Genomic DNA, 18,584 nt, shown 5'->3' with positions numbered 1-18,584 from the left:
ATGCTGTTTAGCAGGTAAATAAAACGATAAAACTAAGAATTCAAATAGTAGAATGATTATGGGAGCCTTAAAAAAAAGATAAGCCTGTTCCAAATGTGAAATGTATTATATTATGTTCTTGTTTTCTTGACCAGCATTTATCATGCATGCACTCTGTTGATGCATGGCAGTTTTTTTGCTCTATGTATAACCTTTTCCTTTGTGCAGATTGAGGCCTGAGCCATCCATCATAACCAGTTAACACAGTTAGGGCTTACCCTGGTCTCATTTTTCAACTTTTCCTTATACTTGCTGTTACTGTCAATATTGTCCATAACCCATTTTATATTTTTTATTTAGATCAACAGCATCCCATTAGATTGGAGAAACAGAAACTACAGATGTCGGTCGAGTTACGGATCTCTTCTTCGCCTTTCTTGTCCTCGTGTACCCCATGTGAGGCTAGGTGGATTAGTATTTTACGAATGGAGCAATTGTGAATGCCTGGCCGTATTCACAGGCAGAAAGGTAGGGCAAATGTCTCTCTATTCTTCTTATTTTTTTACTATTTGGTGGCTTTGGTTATAAATCGTTAGATATGGGGTATGAATTTTCCTGTGCTATGCGGTTGACTGGGACTATTTTCACTTGCCGTTTTTCTTTCCGTTTTACTCAGTCAGGGTTTTTTAATCGTTTCGTAGAACGACTGCAGATCAGGCTTGTTTTGTACCCCACAAATTTTTCTGTGGGTAAACAATCAAATTCGAAAATGTTTTATCTTGAAACACTTCATGCAGAGTGAATTTTTATGCAAGAGGGACCGGTTTAATTCTGACGTCTGATAAAAATGAACTCCTATTTCTCAGCTAGAACATACTCGAATTCAGACAGATCTAGAAAACAAAAAATACCGGACAGTACTGAGTGAGCATAACCGAGTTTAACGATGTAGAAGTAAAACTTTTTAGGCTGTATTGATGTGTATTAATGAGTTCGAAAAGATATCGTTCTATATAAGACATTTGACAACTCAAACACAAGCTAGATTAAATAAGAATTGTAAATAACAAAGTGATTGTCAGCATATTTAGTAGTGGCTAATTAGTAGTAATAATACCCGTCATAATAACTATTCGATGGATAATAAGTTGTCGGATAGTAATAGGTTGGCGCATAATAGTTCGGTTCGTTATGATTCGCGATCACAGCTCCGGTGGCTGCTCCGGCGACGAATCCGGCGTGGTGATGGCCGTGTCCGCGGTTTCTTCGTGAGCGGGTCAATTCGGGCAATGAAGAATAATAATCGTTCACTTCGTCGATTAAAGGTGAAGGTTCAACATCAAGGCTTGCTGATCCTGTATAACTTCCGTCATCAGGCGTTGGCTTAGCATTTACCGTCGCGTTTAAAAGTGCCGAGAAGCACACCAAAAGAATCACAACAAACTGTTTCAAGGGGAAAAAAAACCTTTCAATCATACGAATAAGAATTTAAACAATAGTCAATTAAAATATTTACCCGGAAAGCCTTCATAATTGAACTCGGAGAGTAGTACTATAAGGTGCTGCTGCTGCTCAACGTCGTGACAACTGGCGCGCCACAGGTGACAAGACTCGTGCATTGTCCTGATTTTTATACCGCATTATATAGCACCGGTCTCGAACCTGTTAGCCGCTTATAGTAAACAAAAGATTCTGAGGATTCATTCAATTGCTTCATCGAGCTTTATTGAATTGTTGATCAGTATGACTAGTCTTTTTATGAGTTGCGTCTGCTTCCTGATGGCTGAGTGGACTACGGATTTAGCTCAAGGAACGGTGTGTTGACATGGGCAAATATCAATATGTTTACTTATGAATGAGAATGACAAACAATTCAAAGGTAAATTGCTCAAGACTTGCATTGAGGTGTGTATTTGACAAGAAAACTATGGTGGTAAATTTGATAGAGGGCAAACATATTCCAGAAATAATAAAAGGATTAAAGAAGGAAAAGAGATTCAGAATTGTGTTAGCACTTCAACCCATCGAATCCTTAGAAGATTAAGAAAACCGCGACCCGATAACGACGGTCCAGTATTTAACAGTTTCAAATGTTTTACCATTATCCGTTGCAGTTGCAGCCATTGCTGCAACCGGAAGTCGGATAATAGTAGTTTGATGTATAATAGGGTCGCCGATTATTTGCCACTACCACTGCAACAGCTGCTCCCGTAAGGATTGGGCGGCGTTGTCTGGCAACGCGAGTGAGTTGGGGTGACTCAGAAAGTCAGAATAGACGTCTAGTCCATTGATGTTAGATGAAGGGTTCAACGTGTCACTGCTGACTGTTTCGGAATTGAATCCGTCGTGATCATTCTGGGCCAGCGCGTTCAATGTCATGAAGCTCAACAGAAAAATCGCAAGGAGCTGTAATGCGTTCAGTTTAATACAGTTTATGTTTCGAAATAGAAAATAAATAACTTTTTTTAACCCGAATAGACATCGTGTGGTTGTTGTAGACTGGTAAAACTTTAAAACTCTTTAATTGGCGAGAAAAGACAAGAGTAAGACGTCTTGAGCTCTTGGCAGGTGATTCTGATATAGGATTCTGTAAGCTCATACCATTTATACTATTCTGATGAATTTGTTAAAGGGAGCCGCTTGAGGAAACAACAAAATCGGAATCGTGTGGCTTTGTTTGCTGTTATTGCTAAATTCAATTATTGACCTTCACATCGGCTTTATAACTTTATATCGACACGACTGCGTTACTAAAGACATATTAAGGGATTGAATTATTGCCATAGGTAATTTAATTCAGAATTATATGGTTGAAGTGTTTGATCAGCGCCTTTCAGGGTGTTGTTACAGGTATACCGCGGTACAAAAACTCCAAGATGATGACGATGACATAAGCGAAATCTCGGTGAATACCCTGTTCCCCTCACCATGATGTGTTGGAAACAGTTTAGCTAGTTTTTAAAAAGGAATCAATGATAGAGGTTGTCTTGGAGCGCAATTAATTTATTGTCTAACGGAATAATACTGGGGTAGCTAACGGCAAGCAATAAATTATAAGGCGCATGAAATATTAGGCGAATAATGAAATCGATAAGTCCACTATTTGTATTATTTAAACATGTCATGTTATTCTCAAGGTTATTCTGTCCATGTTGATGTAGATAGGGGGAAAAACCATGTAAGTAGAATATTGTTGAAACCATAATCAGCAATAAAATAATTAATTAATGGTTGACAAAAATATGTTGGAATCAAAAGAAATCAACCGAACAATATGCCACCAAATCCGGGAGCTGCTGCAGCGCCGTACTGTTGATCGTAGATGTCCACTGGGGGCCTCTCGAAATTTTCCAAATATTCAAAGGGCGGTATCGGCCCACTCGGCCCAACTGGGTAGTAGTAACTGCGGTGGGATGAAACCCAAGAAACTTCTTCTTTTCTCCCATCCGATCTTCCAGGTTGATACGATGTCGTTTTGATGAATCCCGTGTCCTTACTATAAAATTGTTGCGGAAGACTCCTGTTGGGAATCAGATAGAAAAATGTGCCGTCGACGACAGAGACGACCATCACAGTGGCGAGGCAGAAATACAACTGCGTACAATCAATTTGAATGGTTATAAGAGCAATAAATTTAAAATCAAGTTCAATTATTTTGACAACAAATACATTAACTATATGTAAATATTATTTACCCAGGAGTGCGACATTTTGTTCACCGAAGCTGAGACTCGTTTGATTTCTTGGTGTTTACTGCTCGGCTTTATATACTCGCTGATACAGGTAAATAGTTTATGGAAGACGCTAGAGGTGTTAGAAGTCTAAAACATAATCGTTGTCTTCACGCTGCAATCAGCAGTGGTACGTGATTGTTTCTTCTCTGTTTCTTTTGCCGCACTTGATGTTACCTGCATACCTAATTTTACCGATTAAATACCAGCCTTGACATTGGCGCCGTGAATTTCGTAGAAGAAAAACAAACAACGGTCGGCATCAATAACCAATAGAATGATGACCCCTTGACCATATAAAGACTTTTATTGAAAGGGTTTCACACTTCCATTTTATTTGGCTAAACGTTATGTAATTTTTGTTATTGTTCCGCCATCTGTTCACCTGAATGACAAACTTTTGTACATCTTTGATTATTTCACTTTTTTAAATATAAAATTAAATTTCTAAATAGAAAGGAAAATTTCATTACTTTAATTCATTCCCAGATGTATTTTTCCATCATTCAGTGAGATATCGCTACTTTTAAATCACAGCGGCAATCAAACAAAAATCTCTCAAATAACATTTCACTGTTAACAAGGGAAAAGTGTAAATATATAAGACAAATCGAAGTAAAAAAACAATTGTGCAACAATTGTAAGCGATGTGGTTAACAGTTATAATATATTGGTGTATGTAATGCGCTGCATTTCATATAGATAAAACTAAAACATTTTTTGCAACAGCAAATTAATCAAATTACTGTATTTATGGTTTTGAATAGCAATATCTCCATCAACCAAAAATGATGCCACCAAATCCTAGATGGCCTTGGCTGAGGCTAGCACGAGGAATCTCCTGTCTCCTGAACTCCGCACCGTAGAAAGGTCTACGAAGCATCCACGGATTGCTGTACACTGCTGGATCACCGAGGACTGCCAAGGCAACGATCATCAGCACGAAGAAAAACTGTTGACAGCCCACCAACACGTACGAGGTACGTGTTTCAATAGCGAAAACACAAAAACTTATAAGCCATATTGTATAATTAAACAGATTTAAAAAAAAAAAAAAAAATTAACATTACCAGAAGTTGGTTCATTTTGAATGTGGCGCGTCAACTGGTGCTGGACCTCTGGGTTGAAGTGAAATTCGATCCGGAGACTCGGAAAGAGTGTTGATGCCGAGTTGTCGCTTGGCTCCTCTTTATATTAGCGCCGAATTTCTTTGAAACCTCTGCTGTAATGTTCCAGTACGCGTCTCTTTTCGGCGGGAATTCGAAGTTCAAGAGTTGCGAAATGCAATTTATTATCGCTCAAACTAACCCATCTCCTACCATACCAAATGATTCCCAGAATCATTTTGGAGACGAGAGGAGGGAAGAAGAAGCTATAGGAGGTGTGTCCGGTTCATCCTTTCGTTCACGCGATTGTCAATTCCTCTCAGGTACGTCTTGTTGGTGCTGATGTTCGCGTAGCCTTGACAATGGCCGAACTTATCGCGGTGCAAGGTTTTTCGTAAGAATTGTCGGCACATCAGACGGGCGACCGGCGACGGCACGGAGCAGAACAACAGCAGTTGAGTAGAAAGAACTTATAGTTCACATTGGAGTAGTATAATAGTAGATTTTATGAAAAATTTTTGTTTTTGTTTTTGTCAACACGCCATACGGACACTGGCTGATTTAATGCAGTTCATTGTATATGTCCAAGATGATAAGGGGCCCATGGTTGCAGCTCTCTAAGGCAACAAATTTGTATTTACAAAACGAGGCTCCGCTTTCCCCTGGTTTTCCCCATCTGTAGGTTATTGAAGAAATTTTGAAATACGAGAAATACTATCACTACTATTCAAATTGCTTCACGATCTACTGCAGTAGAGTTACCACATATTTCTAACTGTAAAATACCACGCAATACTTTATTTTGTTGCTTTTAGTTTAGTTTCGATTGAACCCTCGTCTCTTTGAATGTATACCAGCCATACTCTTAGTCTTAGCAAACAATCTGAAATCTTGTTCAAAGAAAATTGACATAACATTTGAGTTAAGTCTTACATCTAAGAGAAAAACTATGATTAGAAATCGATTAGACTCTTTTGGCGATATTATTTCCCCTCTGCTCTTTTATGACCAACGATATAACTGGTTTTATTCCGGTTACAAAGATGTTTCTTCGATTGAGACCTTGGCGACATTGAAATCTGACTGACTATAAAAGAATCGCACCAGGATTTTTCACGTACACACCTACCACCCGCCTCTTATAAGGTTACAACACAGAATCTCGTCCTGCGTGATCTCATGCCCGCATCGCGTACAACAGCGTAGCATTGACATTGAAAAAAGTGCAACGATATGGCACCATTCCAGCAAACGCAGGTTTTTACGTGCCGAACCTGTATTAATAACGCAAGGACAAAAAGTCTCTATTACCTGGCCGCTAGCCAAACTATTGTCATTTCCACAGGTACTTTCCCTCCTACCGCGAAAACGGTCCAATGTCCATGCCCATCCATATTCAAACTTATCCGTAGTTTTGTTTAACATGCTAAAGGAGATGAAACCAAAGCTGTAATGCCAAAAGGAACCGCTCCGGTAAATTTGCTAATGACATCACCGAGAGAATTTTATTAAGCTTAAAGCTATATTCATTCAATTATTATTTGTGAATAACTGTGCTTGCAATTAACCTAAGATTAATCAAAGATGGTGCAATTTCAAGAATACTATTTGATTTTCACACTCAAGTCTTTTGCTTTACTTACAGGAATGGGGCATTTAAAGCTAAAACTATTGTCCAAATCTATTGTCGATTGTCACCAGAGCCCAGCAGGTATCGAGGATGAGCTCGTGATGTCTGTGTTCAAACTGTATGCGTGTGCAGTTTTTGTTTAGCGGGTGGGGATAAGGTTAAATTACTAAGATGAAAGCGAAACGTAAAAACAGTTTGCAGTACGTAACAGCACTAGAGCCGACTAAAGCGAAAGTTATTATCTTAGCTGAATTCTAGGGTAATGTCATCACACACCAGCACTAAGTTCGGGTGGAGTGTCTGATTACATAACCTTGGAGTTTCGTTGCCGGAATGCGATTGGCTCTTAAGCCATACATTATCTTGCTTTCTTTTTATGTGTTGTGTATTTTGACACGGAGGAGTACTCGTATTAGTTGATCAGGAACAAACCGTACCGGCCGTAAAAAAAGTCTTTAACATAAGGCGTGGATTTCCAACCATGTGTGTGCTATTTGTTCACTCAAAAGGGAAAGCGAATAACCGTTTTGTTTTTCACTTAGCCTACTGACAGAGGTGAGACCGGAAGTCGACTTTGCCGTCCCACTTTGATGGAGTATAAAATAGGCAGTACTCCACTAATGAGGTTGTAGTACGCAATAACTTTCGGTACTTGTCAGACCATCAGTATCTTGAGATATCAACATGAGGCCGCTGGTAAGTCCCAACAAATCTTTTTTTTTTTTTTTTTTTAATTAACTTTAGATTGTTTCGCGACATGTAGCGTTGGTAGAGTACTGTTTTTGGCAGCTCATTTTTAATTTTGAAGAAAACACTTATCCGCGTTCAATTCAATTCATTTATTGAAATTAACACTGCGCTGTCACAATCAGCTGGAAATTTGATTTTAAACGACAAATTCAACCAGCATTACGCACATTTATTTTCTAATTGTAAAGTAAACCATTCTATTAAATACAAAACTAATTGAATACCCGCCGGTAAGCGCCGTTTAATGTCTACCAACGAAAAATTACATTACATTAATTCTGTTTCCTTCAAATTAAAAAATTTCTATTGTTCGAGGATGACGTTTTTTAATATATTGACATAATCCTATGGATCGCTATCGATAGAGACACTTTCCTGTTCCGCTTTATGACACAGGAAACGCCTGTTATTACATGGCATACGTGTAATTGTATGTTGTTTCACCTGAATGTTTTTTTGTTCTGATAACGACTTGAAAAGAAATCCTGTTTAGGGATTGAAAGTTAAATTTTTCTCTTTTGTGTTTTTCATTTTAGAACACACCCGTCCTTTTGGGCTTACTTTCTTTAACAGCTGTGGCTTTTTCGGCGCCGGCTTCAACTTCGACCGCAGAAAATGACCCAGAAGCGAAAAGTCAATCTCTATCAGCCGACCCGAGATTCTCGAAGAAAACCGTAAATTCGAATAATTCAAATTTACTCAGATTTATTTTAACGGTAATTTTATAGGCTTTAGCGAGCCCATTTTACGGAAATGGACAAGGTTATGGTGGAGGCTACGGGGGTGGCTACGGGGGTGGCTACGGGGGTGGCTATGGGGGAGGCTATGGTGGCGGAGGAAGCTATGTTCCTCCAGTGTACCCGACATATCCCGGAGGAAGCTACGGCGGCGGCGGAAGTTATCCGGGATATGGATATTCCGGATTTGCGCCTTATCCTTCCGTCAACAATGGTACGTAAAAATAATCTTTCACAAACATTTGCGTCTATGTTATATTCATTTGCTTAATTTATGTATAATTCTAGGGTATGGAAATGGATACGGATACAATAATGGCTACGGTATTTAATATCATACATGATTTCATTACTTAAATAGTTTAACACGACTTCATTTTACATTTTTTAGGTGGCTATGGTAGTTACCCTGGGTATGGTACGGGCTATAACGGATACGGTAAGGAGCCCAATGTTCATTAGATTTTTATTTCATATGGATAACATTAACTAGGTATCATAAATTAAAAGACTAAATTTCTTGCTTAGGACTCGTAGGAAGCGGCACATACGGTATTGGATATGGAGTCAATGGTGTTAGTGTGGGTGTGGCTGGTTAAAAAAGCCAAAGAAAATCTAAAATCCCATCAATAATCGGGTCAACGTAATAATTCCTATACAAACCTTTGTTTTGAGTAACAATCAATCCATATGGAATATTACTAAGCTAATAATATACTGTATACTGTACATGTATCCACTGTTGAATTCAATGTACAGTTTAAAAAATATTCATTTTAAATACAAGATGTAGAATAATTTTACTTAATAAAAAAGGAATGACTTGCATTATGTTTTTTAAATTCTAAATGAAGCATCTTTAGAGCCATCTTTAGAGAGAATGTAGCATTAGCTATATACATGTTATGTAACGGGTAAAAAAACGGGTTGAAGGCACTTGAAATTTGTCGATGATTTTCCCCATTTTTAAAAGTCGACTTACCTTTTAAAAAAAAGGATTCGTCCCACTTGACCCATGCGTTCCTAGGACAAACATTGGGTTAAGGGCATTTAAAAAATTTTAACGACGATTTTTTCCAATTTAACTCGACTTTTTGAGCCGTTTAGTTTTTTTTTTCATTTAGCCATAGCCCAGCGAGTGAGTTACGAGACACCTTGTCTGACTGCTAGATGGCGCCACATCTCGGGTTGGCCCGCGTACCCCTCGACCCGTTCCTAAACCCGCCCCGAAGAAAATGTTCTATATATGAAATAGAGAAATATCTAATGAGTAGCACTAACTAAATCTAATGAGAACTAAATCCATATCAATTATATTTGGATAGGACCAATTCAAAGTCTCCACTCATTAATGGTTCCGGATGATGGTCGTAATATTTGTCGGGAGTCGGGACGTTATGTAGAATATTTGTCAATTTCTGTAAGAGCCGATAGGTCCTCTCTTGTCGTGGCAAAAAGTTCGAATAATATACCCTAACTATGTGGCAACGACATATTTTTCGCGTGACCGCAATAGATTAATCATATATACGTATCATAAGCCGAATGGTTTTTTTCAAAAAAATCATTGGTCATTTGGATTTCCGTAAAAGTATGGTTGTCATCATAATAACAGAACCACCACGCTATTCAAGCTAATACAAAAAGGAGAACATTCATATCCACACTTGACTGCATTCCGGATTTCAAAATCAGAATGAGCTGATTGAATTCAGCGCATTATTAACTAGGACAAAAAAAAATCGAAGAAAGGCTTGATTTGCAAAATTTGTTTAACCTTCGGACCAAGAAAACTAAACCATGCTAAGACCTGCTGTCATCCTCCCGTGTAAGCTTATGGCGCTATAGATGCGGAAATGACTATAAGATCAATAAACAAATCCTCCGTGTACTTTCCCCACACAATGTGTAGCGTGTAGCCTAAATACTCGCGGACCCCTCGGTACGTAGTTCATATTCTTGAAAGCATCATATTTTTGCGGAAATCTGACCTCTCCAACCAGCTTGCTGATGTCTGACAGTGACTCGGAGTCACGTGATTCTTCTCAAAACGAACAGCAGATGCCCAAATTTCATCGCTTGTTTTTCTCACACGTCCAAAAAAGATAGTCCAAAGACAGACACATTAAATTTGAAAAAAATAAAATGTCCTTTCGTTATTGTTATAGTCTCAGTTGGGTAGTATTATCCGGTCCGCTATAGATTAACATTTTCATGCTACAATTTTTCACATGTTTTATTGTCAACCAAGCTGTAAAAGAAAATTGTTCTCTTCAGCATTGACCTGGAATGTGTCGCTCTGTCTGACCAGTTAGTGATAATAAGCGAAATATATCAACGTTTATCTATCTTTAATTGTGCATGACAGACGTGTAGTAGTTTATTCGTAGTAGACGAGCGTGTTGCCACTTGGTAGCTTATTATAAATTTATATCAGTTACCATGAGACCCGACTACAGTTCCTGTTTACGATGTTGGCGTATAACGCTATATGACCGATTTGAACTGATATTTCAGGGTCATTGGATCGGAAACGAACGGATTGATAAAAGTGACTCACTACGAAACAACACGATTAAAAATATTTTACAAAGAGTACGGGAAAAAATAATTTAAGTAGATCACGACTGTGCATATTGGTGCTGGGGTCATGTGGGATATTTGAAATTGACAGTAGCCGTTGGTCAGAATGTAGTGGGCACAAGAGACCCCGCCCATAAAGTCGAACGAGCATTGACGTAGGATATACACATGTGTCTATAATTGACAAGAGGTTGCTATTGGAGGGGAAGAGCCCACCAGCCGCCTATTTAAACTTGGATGAGCCTTGCGGTTCACAATCTCTTCTCGTGCTCGCGTTTGTATCGCAGTTGACTTCTGCAGCTCGTAAACAGTAGCTCCCAAAACCTTAACTCGTTCAGAATGGCCAACCATTTACTGCTCTTCGTTCTCATTGCCCTTCCCAGCGTCATTTACGCCGATAAACTTCTTGCGGTTGCTGCATGCCAGAGAGGAGGAAGTAAGTCTACCTCTTTATCGTGTTCTTTTGTGTATTTCATCATTTTCAATAGGTTCTTCATTATAATGACATTTCAATTAAAATAATTTCATCCAAGTAGCCCTTTTCAAATATTGAAATCTTAACAAAATAACGCTACAGGCTACACACACACTCAGTTGGATTTTGGGAAATTTTTTTGGCGGTTGTTTCAAATTTTTAGAATGAATAAGACTCTTGGGAAAATGTACTAGTACTGTACATGTTCATCAAATTTCGCGTAGAAGTCTTATCTTAAATTTGTAACATGGAAACGGACAGACGATGATATCAGCAGTATACAAGCAACTAATCCGATGCGATTTCAAAATATAGACTATGGAACTGGAACTATCAAGGAAGTCCGTATCACTCCGTGCCCCGAGGCTGCCCAACGCCGCCCATGCATTTTGAAAAAGGGAACCAATGTCACCATCGAAGTTGATTTCGAACCGAGTAAGTAGCTAACAACCGGGTTCGCATTTGCGCCGAATCAATCTTGCCATTTCCTGCTTGTGTAGTATAGATACTCCAAGGTTCAACTATTTATCTCAAACGAGTGAATGCTTCCTTATAGTATATCGCTATCTCGAATTCACTATCCGGTTTGAGAAGTTCCATTCTGCGCTTATATACATTTATCTAATTCCGGTCTAATTCAATTCTTGTTCACATCCCGTTTATAGCTGTCGCAGCGACCGCAGTCACTGGAAGAGCTTTCTGGGCTAACAGAATGCTGGAGCTTCCTCTGCCCAACATGAATACCAACGCTTGCGCAACTATGAAGTGCCCCCTGCAACCCAATGTTGCCCAAACCTACACCTACAATCTTCCCGTCAGCCGAGGATTCCCTACGGTATGTATACACATATTAAAAACACGCCAAGATATTTATGGGCTGCTTGATAAATGACCTGCATGTGATTTTATGAATTTCATAGCGCCGCTACGATGTGAGATGGAAATTGACCGCCGCCCCCTTCAACATGTGCTTCCAGTTCCCCATCCAGATTTTGAACTAAATAGCGGGAAATGGCGGTGCTTTATACATATAAGACGACCCCACTGAATAAAAGAATCGCAAGCCTTTGAAGATCTTTACACTGAAATCGTGCCATGATCGATTCTAGCATTTATATTGCTGCAATTTTTTAAAAATTAACCTGTACGAATTGGGAAAAATTTTGTGTCACATCTTTTGGTGGAGGTATCGACTGTTATTATAGGCAGGCCTATTACGAAATGCTTTTCTTCAATGATTTCATAATCCAACATTGAATAAAAGCTTATTATAGAGAGGACGAGTCGTGTGATGTAGCTATATTCTTATACCGGCGCTGTTTGGGCAATACAGTTTCATAAAGGGACCTGATATTCTTCAGCAAAATTTTACTCAAACATGAAGGTGAATTACGACACGTATATAAAAACATGGTCTATATTTATTCAACCTACTCATAATATTAGTCTCTGTTATGTAATAGTTCTGAGCAAGGTCAGTAAACTATATTTGAAATCGGATCCAGCTCTGTTTTGACGGAAGACCCTCGGACCCTATTTGATAATTGGGTAATGTTGAAGAATGAAAAATTCGTCCTGTTGTAGACTTCCTGGAAATTCGAGTAGGAATTGATAATTTTTCTAAAACGCCGGGCTTCCGTGATTTTTTTTTTTCGACCGTTTGGTTAACGTACATTACATTTAGCTGGAACGCACAGTCTTACGTCCTTTATGTGTTTCCATCAGTTTTTATGGGCGCGATATTTACGCTCCGTGAACAAAACTGCTGGATATAGCGACGCATACAAATATAGTACACAATGCATTCCGCAACAGCCTGTATACAAATTCCCCTTTTTTCTTGCTTGGTCAAACGGCATCAGCAAATGGATTGTTACCCACAGCTGGAATGTTTTCTATTTCAAAAAATAAGAAAGAAAAGAAATGTATTCACAGCATATATATAGAAGCTATAAATTCTTATTTAAGTGGACTTGAAAAAAAAAAAAAAAAAGTTTAAGCTCCCATAACTTTTATCCGCGAATGGTCGTTTCAAATTTTATCCTTTTTTCGTCGCAGTCTTTTTCTATCTCTTTCTCTGGCGTCCTACATTTTCACTCGTTTTCTTGAAAACAAATAATATTTAAAAAAAGAGAGGATCCTTTGCAAAATAACCGGAACGTGTTACGATGCTATATAAGACAGCATTTGAGCATTGAAAGAAACCAGAAATATGCCCAGCTAGACAATATAACAAAAAAAAACATGTAGCTATGCAGTAGTATAGTAACCTAATTTATTGTTTGGCGTTCCAAATTCGATATTGGACGAGATTGGCAGATTATGCTGGAAATGATTCGCATACACTTCACTTATACTGCCACAAAAATGTGTGGCATTCGTTATCGGATGGTTGTCAAGCCGTCTTCAACATTTCAATGTGTCATTCCTTTTTTAATCTAGACTTTTTATTAATATTTTCAAGTTTTTTTCAAATATTATTTTTTTAAAAATATTATTAAGTTTTTTTTTTTTTTTTAATATTAGAGAATTTCTTAAAAATTGATGACGATTAAAAAGGAATAGAGGACGAAGGGCTTCATTAAAAAGTTAAAAACCAATACGGAAGTGTGGTGGTGACTAACCTAAAAGACTTTGCACCCACACACCAGTCACATAAAAGAAATAATGGATGGGAAAAAACCAACCAGCTGATGGCAATGGGCGCTATACTGCTGCCGCTGGATGAGAATTTCCTCAATTTCGAATGTACATACGAACGACTGACATATCCCAAGGGGGGGAAACGCGACGACGCGGATCTCAGATTTCGAAAAAAGAAAAAGATATTTTTCCGATTATCACTAGCCGCTACGCTATAGTATATAAAAGCGCCCTCTCTCTCCTTATTCCCCTGACGTCATCATAGTGTTATTTCAAACAAGTACCAAAAGAAGCAACTGCGACGGGATCATCGCATGCTACATGCTGGTGGGATGGCTTTAATCGTTTTCCTCTTCTTCCTTTTTTTTCCTTTTAACCATTTGCAACAAAATGTTAAATCGCAGCGGGTGGTCTAGCAGCCTCACTTCGATATGAATCACGTCTCACACAAGTTGTCGGCGCGTCTGTTTGTTTACAAGAGAGACAGCTCGAAGAGCGCGCATCTGTTTTTTTTTTAAAAGAAAAAAGACCCAGAAACATGAATATATTCATGCTGCTGAGGAAATGGAGAAAAAGAAATCAGGGCGCGGCCTCGTCGTGTAAAGTTCCAAGAGATATACAAACGAAACGAGGGTTCCGGTTTCCTCATTGAACACACCAAAACCCAACGAAAAACAGGCAGAACACTGAACCGGGTAAAAAAAGCGCATACCCATAAAAGACCGTGTGCCTGTGATGAAGTATTTCCGGTCGATTTGTGTGCTGTAGAAGCTCCTTTCGTCCCTTTTTCATATATACCCCCCTTGTGAGTACAGCTCATCACCGACACAATGGAGGCTGGCCGTGTCTGAGGCCAACCGTTGTAGGAAACCGGTTTTTAATGTCCTGTAATTATATGCCAAATAAACAGGAGCGAATTTACAGTCTCAAGACGTTGATTTCTTTTTTTTTTTCTCTCAATTTATTTTCTGGACGAAAACCATTTGTCAAAGCAACGCAGTAGGGAAGCGGCCAAGATCAGGGAATAATCAATCAGCAGTGGGAGCAGTGGGGGAAAATCAAAAATGGAAACGACGCGCTGAACCCCAAGAGTGTGGCGAATTCGTAACGGTTATCGGGCAACCGTCTATTCACACGACCGTGGCGTCATAATAGTGAATAAGAGACTCTATTCAGTCTACTATGCTGTAATGCTCTCTCTCTCTCTCTGTGATTTTGGGGTCGAGCAAAAAAAAATAAGAAGAGGGGAGGCGGGTTTTGAGTGTTGAAGCTGCGTTGCCAAAAGCGGCAAATAAATATGGCAATGGACGGCAACGTTCAAGTTTTGCCCCGCCTTTGACTGCAGTGCAGCGTAAGTTGAGTTTTTTTACTGTTGGAAAAGAATCAAAAATGTCAAAACTTGCGTTTTGAAACTTGAAATCTTTTCCTTTTGACAAAAGAGACATCGAATATCAAATCGTTGTTCCGATCGCTCTTGTCTCACTTTTCGAATTACCGTCGATTTTAGATTCACTCGAGTTCGTGACTTGGATTGAACTGTTGACACGACTCGGTGGCCGTTTGAAAGTTTTAACCAAGCTCCGTTACAATCAGACACCTCTCAAAGTTTAACCGACAATTTTCGGTTTTCTTTTGGATTTGTTTCCATTTTAGTTCACCTTTACAAACAATTAGTGTTAGTGACAGTTATTCCTTTTTGTGGTTTATAGCATTTAAAAAATCATTAGGCTAGGCTTGGGTTTGATTAACAATTTCCACATTTTGCATTTGCAGGTTCGCTCAAAACAGTTTTCACCATGGGCTGTGCGGTTAGCTCAACAACCGACAAAGAAGCGGTTGAGCGATCCAAGAAGATTGACAAAGATTTAAGGGCTGATGGGGAACGTGCTGCACGAGAAGTCAAACTCCTGTTGCTTGGTGAGTACTTGATTGATTTCATGCTCATAGTATTTTTGGTATTCATTAATAATGCTGATTCTGTTCACAGGTGCTGGTGAATCAGGCAAAAGTACAATTGTCAAACAGATGAAAATCATCCATGAAACTGGATATTCCAAAGAAGAATGTGAACAGTATCGACCTGTAGTATACAGCAACACAATACAAAGTCTGATGGCCATCATTCGTGCCATGGGCCAACTCAGAATCAACTTTGCAGACTCCAGTAGAGCCGTGGTGAGTTATCACCTTCAATTTGAATACAGCCCTCAGGCGTTAACTGGTGTTTTTCTAATAGGATGATGCCAGGCTATTTTTCACACTAGCAAGCGCTGCTGATGAAGGAATGCTTACATATGACTTGGCTCAGGTAAGACAATCCATCTTTCCTTGTAAATTGGAAAATCCTAACTTTAATATTCTGTTCGTTAGGTAATGAAACGATTGTGGATGGACGGAGGAGTGCAGCATTGTTTCTCTCGCTCCCGGGAATACCAGTTGAACGATTCAGCTGCCTATTATCTCAACGCCTTAGACCGTATCTCAGCACCCAACTACGTACCTACGCAGCAAGATGTCCTGAGAACAAGGGTGAAAACCACAGGAATCATCGAAACGCATTTTTCATTCAAAGGACTTCGTTTCAAGTACAATCATTCATTTGTTTTCCATCATTAGAAAATCATAGAAACTCATTGAATTCATTTGAATCTACAGGATGTTTGACGTCGGCGGACAGCGATCAGAACGTAAAAAGTGGATTCACTGTTTCGAAGGAGTGACAGCCATCATCTTTTGCGTGGCGTTATCAGGTACGAGCAGATTCCTTAATTTCCCCTTTTCTGTGAGCTTTATTGTTGATACTTTGCTCCAGGTTACGATCTGGTGTTAGCCGAAGACGAAGAGATGAATCGCATGATCGAGTCAATGAAGCTGTTTGACTCGATATGCAACAACAAGTGGTTTGTGGAGACCTCCATCATCCTGTTCCTCAACAAGAAGGATCTCTTTGAGGAGAAAATTACCAAATCATCTCTCACCATCTGCTTTCCCGAATACCCAGGTAAGTTTAATTGACTTTGATCCTTTTTTATTTTCTTCAGAAACTCATTTGTGTGACGTTTGCGTTAAAGGATCCAACACTTACGAGGAGGGAGCCGCCTACATTCAAATGAAGTTTGAGAGTCTAAACAAGCGTCGTGACCAGAAAGAGATTTACACGCACTTTACGTGCGCCACCGACACCAGCAACATCCAATTTGTCTTTGATGCGGTCACGGATGTTGTGATTAAGAACAATTTGAAAGACTGCGGTCTTTTCTAATTGGATTCTGGGATGCCAGTGCACACCATCCCATCCCAGCTCTCTCTCTTCATCTTAAACTCTCTCCCCTCTTTTTTTTTCTCTCTCTTTATTATTGATTTTGTCTTGGATACCACAAACTTAGTCTGAAAATATGATTTTGTAAACTGTACGTTCATCGTCGGCCCGTAAAAGAAAAAAAAGAAAGAAAGAAAACGCAACACAAATTCGCTGTAAGCCTCCCTCTCGTTGCGCTGGCCATCACGCACATAATTGCTTCCTCCCTTTACTCGATCGACTCGAAATTTAATCTGTTGATATTTCTTTTGTTTTGCTCGAGCAATGATATTGACACTAATATCCCTTTTGAAGAAAAAGAAAGAAAGAAAAAAACGAAGCTCAACCACTCTTTGATTGCCATATTAAAACAAAAAGAGCACAAAACATTTCGAATTCTCTTACATTTTTTCATACAAATTCTCCTGCCGTTCGGACGCGTTGAATAACCAAAATCCTCCCCATCGCACAGCCATTCTCCCTCCTCCCCCCCTTTAACGTTAAATTGTTTGATCGTAACGCTATCAGAGAAAACAAAAGACTCTTTGCGTGACACGCCATCCTTCCTCTTTTATCTGCTTTTCCATGCAGACCATCTATTTTTTTTTTACTTGTTAATCTATGGCTTAACATTCCTTCACATGCCTGGGCCCTTAAAATTTTTTTTTCTTCTTTTCATTCTGTCCAGGTCTTTCCAGCTCTATTTTTGCCAACGACAGTCCTTCAAACAATTTCCGCTTCACATGCTCAACTACTTTTTGACTCGTTTTTTTTTTTTATTATTATTCCTATCCAAGATATTTGATACTCGGTCGTTGATTGATCGGTGGATAATTATTTTAGAAAATTGCTTTTTTGTCTAGATAATGATCGTCTTCTCACTTAACCAGCCTGGCATGTCTTGTGTCTTCCAATTTGGCCCCTGATGCATCGCTCGAACGATGTTCCTGATAATTCTTTATATATTCGAAATACAAAACAAAACAAACCCTGTTTTTTTTTCTTTCTTACTCTTTTCTTTTTAACCCCGAACGATTTCTTTTGGCTTTTGTTTTTTCCTTTGTGTGTCTGTGTGTATTTTCATCCATCCCCCCAAAAAAAATATTTGACTCCTCCCCCTTTTATAACGATTTATTTTTTTTTTCCAATTTTTTTAAGTGTATGCAAAATGGGACGACGAAGTTATGACGGCCTCTTCCTTTTTTTAGCGATTTCTATCGTCTTCCCCGATATATTGTGTATATGGTATCAATACAACTTGCATGCAAGCTGCCTCGAGCCTCTCGCAAACCATTTTCTTTTTGTTATTCTGCATGAGAAAATTGAATAGCTTTTCAATAAGGCACCGAATGAAATTCCATTACTTATTTAGTACCCCAAAAGACTCTTGAGTTCCTCTACGGAAAGTTGCGAGTCTGGAAAAAGAAAAGAAAAATGTTTTCGTCATGTTGAACACATTGCACAAGTTTGCAATAACAAGTTCCCCCCCTTCCAGCTTTCAGCGGATCGTCTTTTTCTCTCTCTCTCTCTTCTCGTTTTCTTTTGAAAAGGTATTTATATATTTGATCCCGCCTCCCCATTGCATTTTCAAACCGGAATGGCAAATGATTACGTCGCGTGGAGTTTGGGGGGACCGCCGCCGCCGCCGCCGC

At 39.0% G+C, this 18,584-nt stretch overlaps 5 protein-coding genes and 1 long non-coding RNA gene across 8 annotated transcripts; 3 read left to right on the top strand and 3 right to left on the bottom strand.

The window, feature by feature from the left end:
• Positions 1-940: 940 nt before the first annotated feature.
• Positions 941-1,609, bottom strand: LOC124338497. Its single transcript, XM_046792577.1, has 2 exons — positions 1,496-1,609; positions 941-1,422 (listed from the first exon to the last, which is right to left on the bottom strand). Exons 1-2 carry the CDS (start codon positions 1,508-1,510, stop codon positions 1,081-1,083), a joined length of 357 nt encoding a protein of 118 aa, XP_046648533.1. The 5' UTR covers positions 1,511-1,609; the 3' UTR covers positions 941-1,080.
• A 1,361-nt stretch (positions 1,610-2,970) lies between these two features.
• Positions 2,971-3,754, bottom strand: LOC124338499. Its single transcript, XM_046792578.1, has 2 exons — positions 3,675-3,754; positions 2,971-3,573 (listed from the first exon to the last, which is right to left on the bottom strand). Exons 1-2 carry the CDS (start codon positions 3,687-3,689, stop codon positions 3,241-3,243), a joined length of 348 nt encoding a protein of 115 aa, XP_046648534.1. The 5' UTR covers positions 3,690-3,754; the 3' UTR covers positions 2,971-3,240.
• Positions 3,755-4,183: 429 nt separating this feature from the next.
• On the bottom strand, positions 4,184-5,065 carry LOC124338500. Its single transcript, XR_006917856.1, has 2 exons — positions 4,781-5,065; positions 4,184-4,662 (listed from the first exon to the last, which is right to left on the bottom strand). It is a non-coding gene; the product is annotated as an uncharacterized LOC124338500 (long non-coding RNA).
• A 1,471-nt stretch (positions 5,066-6,536) lies between these two features.
• Positions 6,537-8,750, top strand: LOC124338495 (keratin-associated protein 19-2-like). Of its 2 annotated transcripts, none has more exons than XM_046792575.1 (6): positions 6,537-7,142; positions 7,733-7,870; positions 7,925-8,147; positions 8,222-8,257; positions 8,325-8,372; positions 8,471-8,750. In XM_046792575.1, exons 1-6 carry the CDS (start codon positions 7,131-7,133, stop codon positions 8,530-8,532), a joined length of 519 nt encoding a protein of 172 aa, XP_046648531.1. In that variant the 5' UTR covers positions 6,537-7,130; the 3' UTR covers positions 8,533-8,750. The 2 variants fall into 2 exon arrangements, with proteins under 2 accessions (XP_046648531.1, XP_046648530.1); XM_046792574.1 differs by having other exon boundaries at positions 6,550-7,142; positions 8,462-8,750.
• A 2,004-nt stretch (positions 8,751-10,754) lies between these two features.
• On the top strand, positions 10,755-12,337 carry LOC124338496 (ecdysteroid-regulated 16 kDa protein-like). Its single transcript, XM_046792576.1, has 4 exons — positions 10,755-10,952; positions 11,307-11,426; positions 11,657-11,826; positions 11,912-12,337. Exons 1-4 carry the CDS (start codon positions 10,856-10,858, stop codon positions 11,990-11,992), a joined length of 468 nt encoding a protein of 155 aa, XP_046648532.1. The 5' UTR covers positions 10,755-10,855; the 3' UTR covers positions 11,993-12,337.
• Positions 12,338-14,904: 2,567 nt separating this feature from the next.
• Positions 14,905-18,204, top strand: LOC124338675 (guanine nucleotide-binding protein G(i) subunit alpha). 2 transcript variants are annotated; one of them, XM_046792831.1, is made up of 8 exons: positions 14,905-14,985; positions 15,408-15,551; positions 15,622-15,809; positions 15,871-15,942; positions 16,005-16,219; positions 16,290-16,384; positions 16,447-16,635; positions 16,706-18,204. In XM_046792831.1, exons 2-8 carry the CDS (start codon positions 15,431-15,433, stop codon positions 16,894-16,896), a joined length of 1,071 nt encoding a protein of 356 aa, XP_046648787.1. In that variant the 5' UTR covers positions 14,905-14,985; positions 15,408-15,430; the 3' UTR covers positions 16,897-18,204. The 2 variants fall into 2 exon arrangements, with proteins under 2 accessions (XP_046648787.1, XP_046648786.1); XM_046792830.1 differs by lacking the exon at positions 14,905-14,985 and adding an exon at positions 14,992-15,309.
• The last annotated feature ends 380 nt before the right edge of the window (positions 18,205-18,584 follow it).

Source organism: Daphnia pulicaria, chromosome 4, assembly GCF_021234035.1.
Source record: "Daphnia pulicaria isolate SC F1-1A chromosome 4, SC_F0-13Bv2, whole genome shotgun sequence".
Lineage (NCBI taxonomy): Eukaryota > Metazoa > Arthropoda > Branchiopoda > Diplostraca > Daphniidae > Daphnia > Daphnia pulicaria.
Note: the sequence above shows the minus strand (reverse complement) of the source record. Positions and strands in the feature narration are given on the sequence as shown.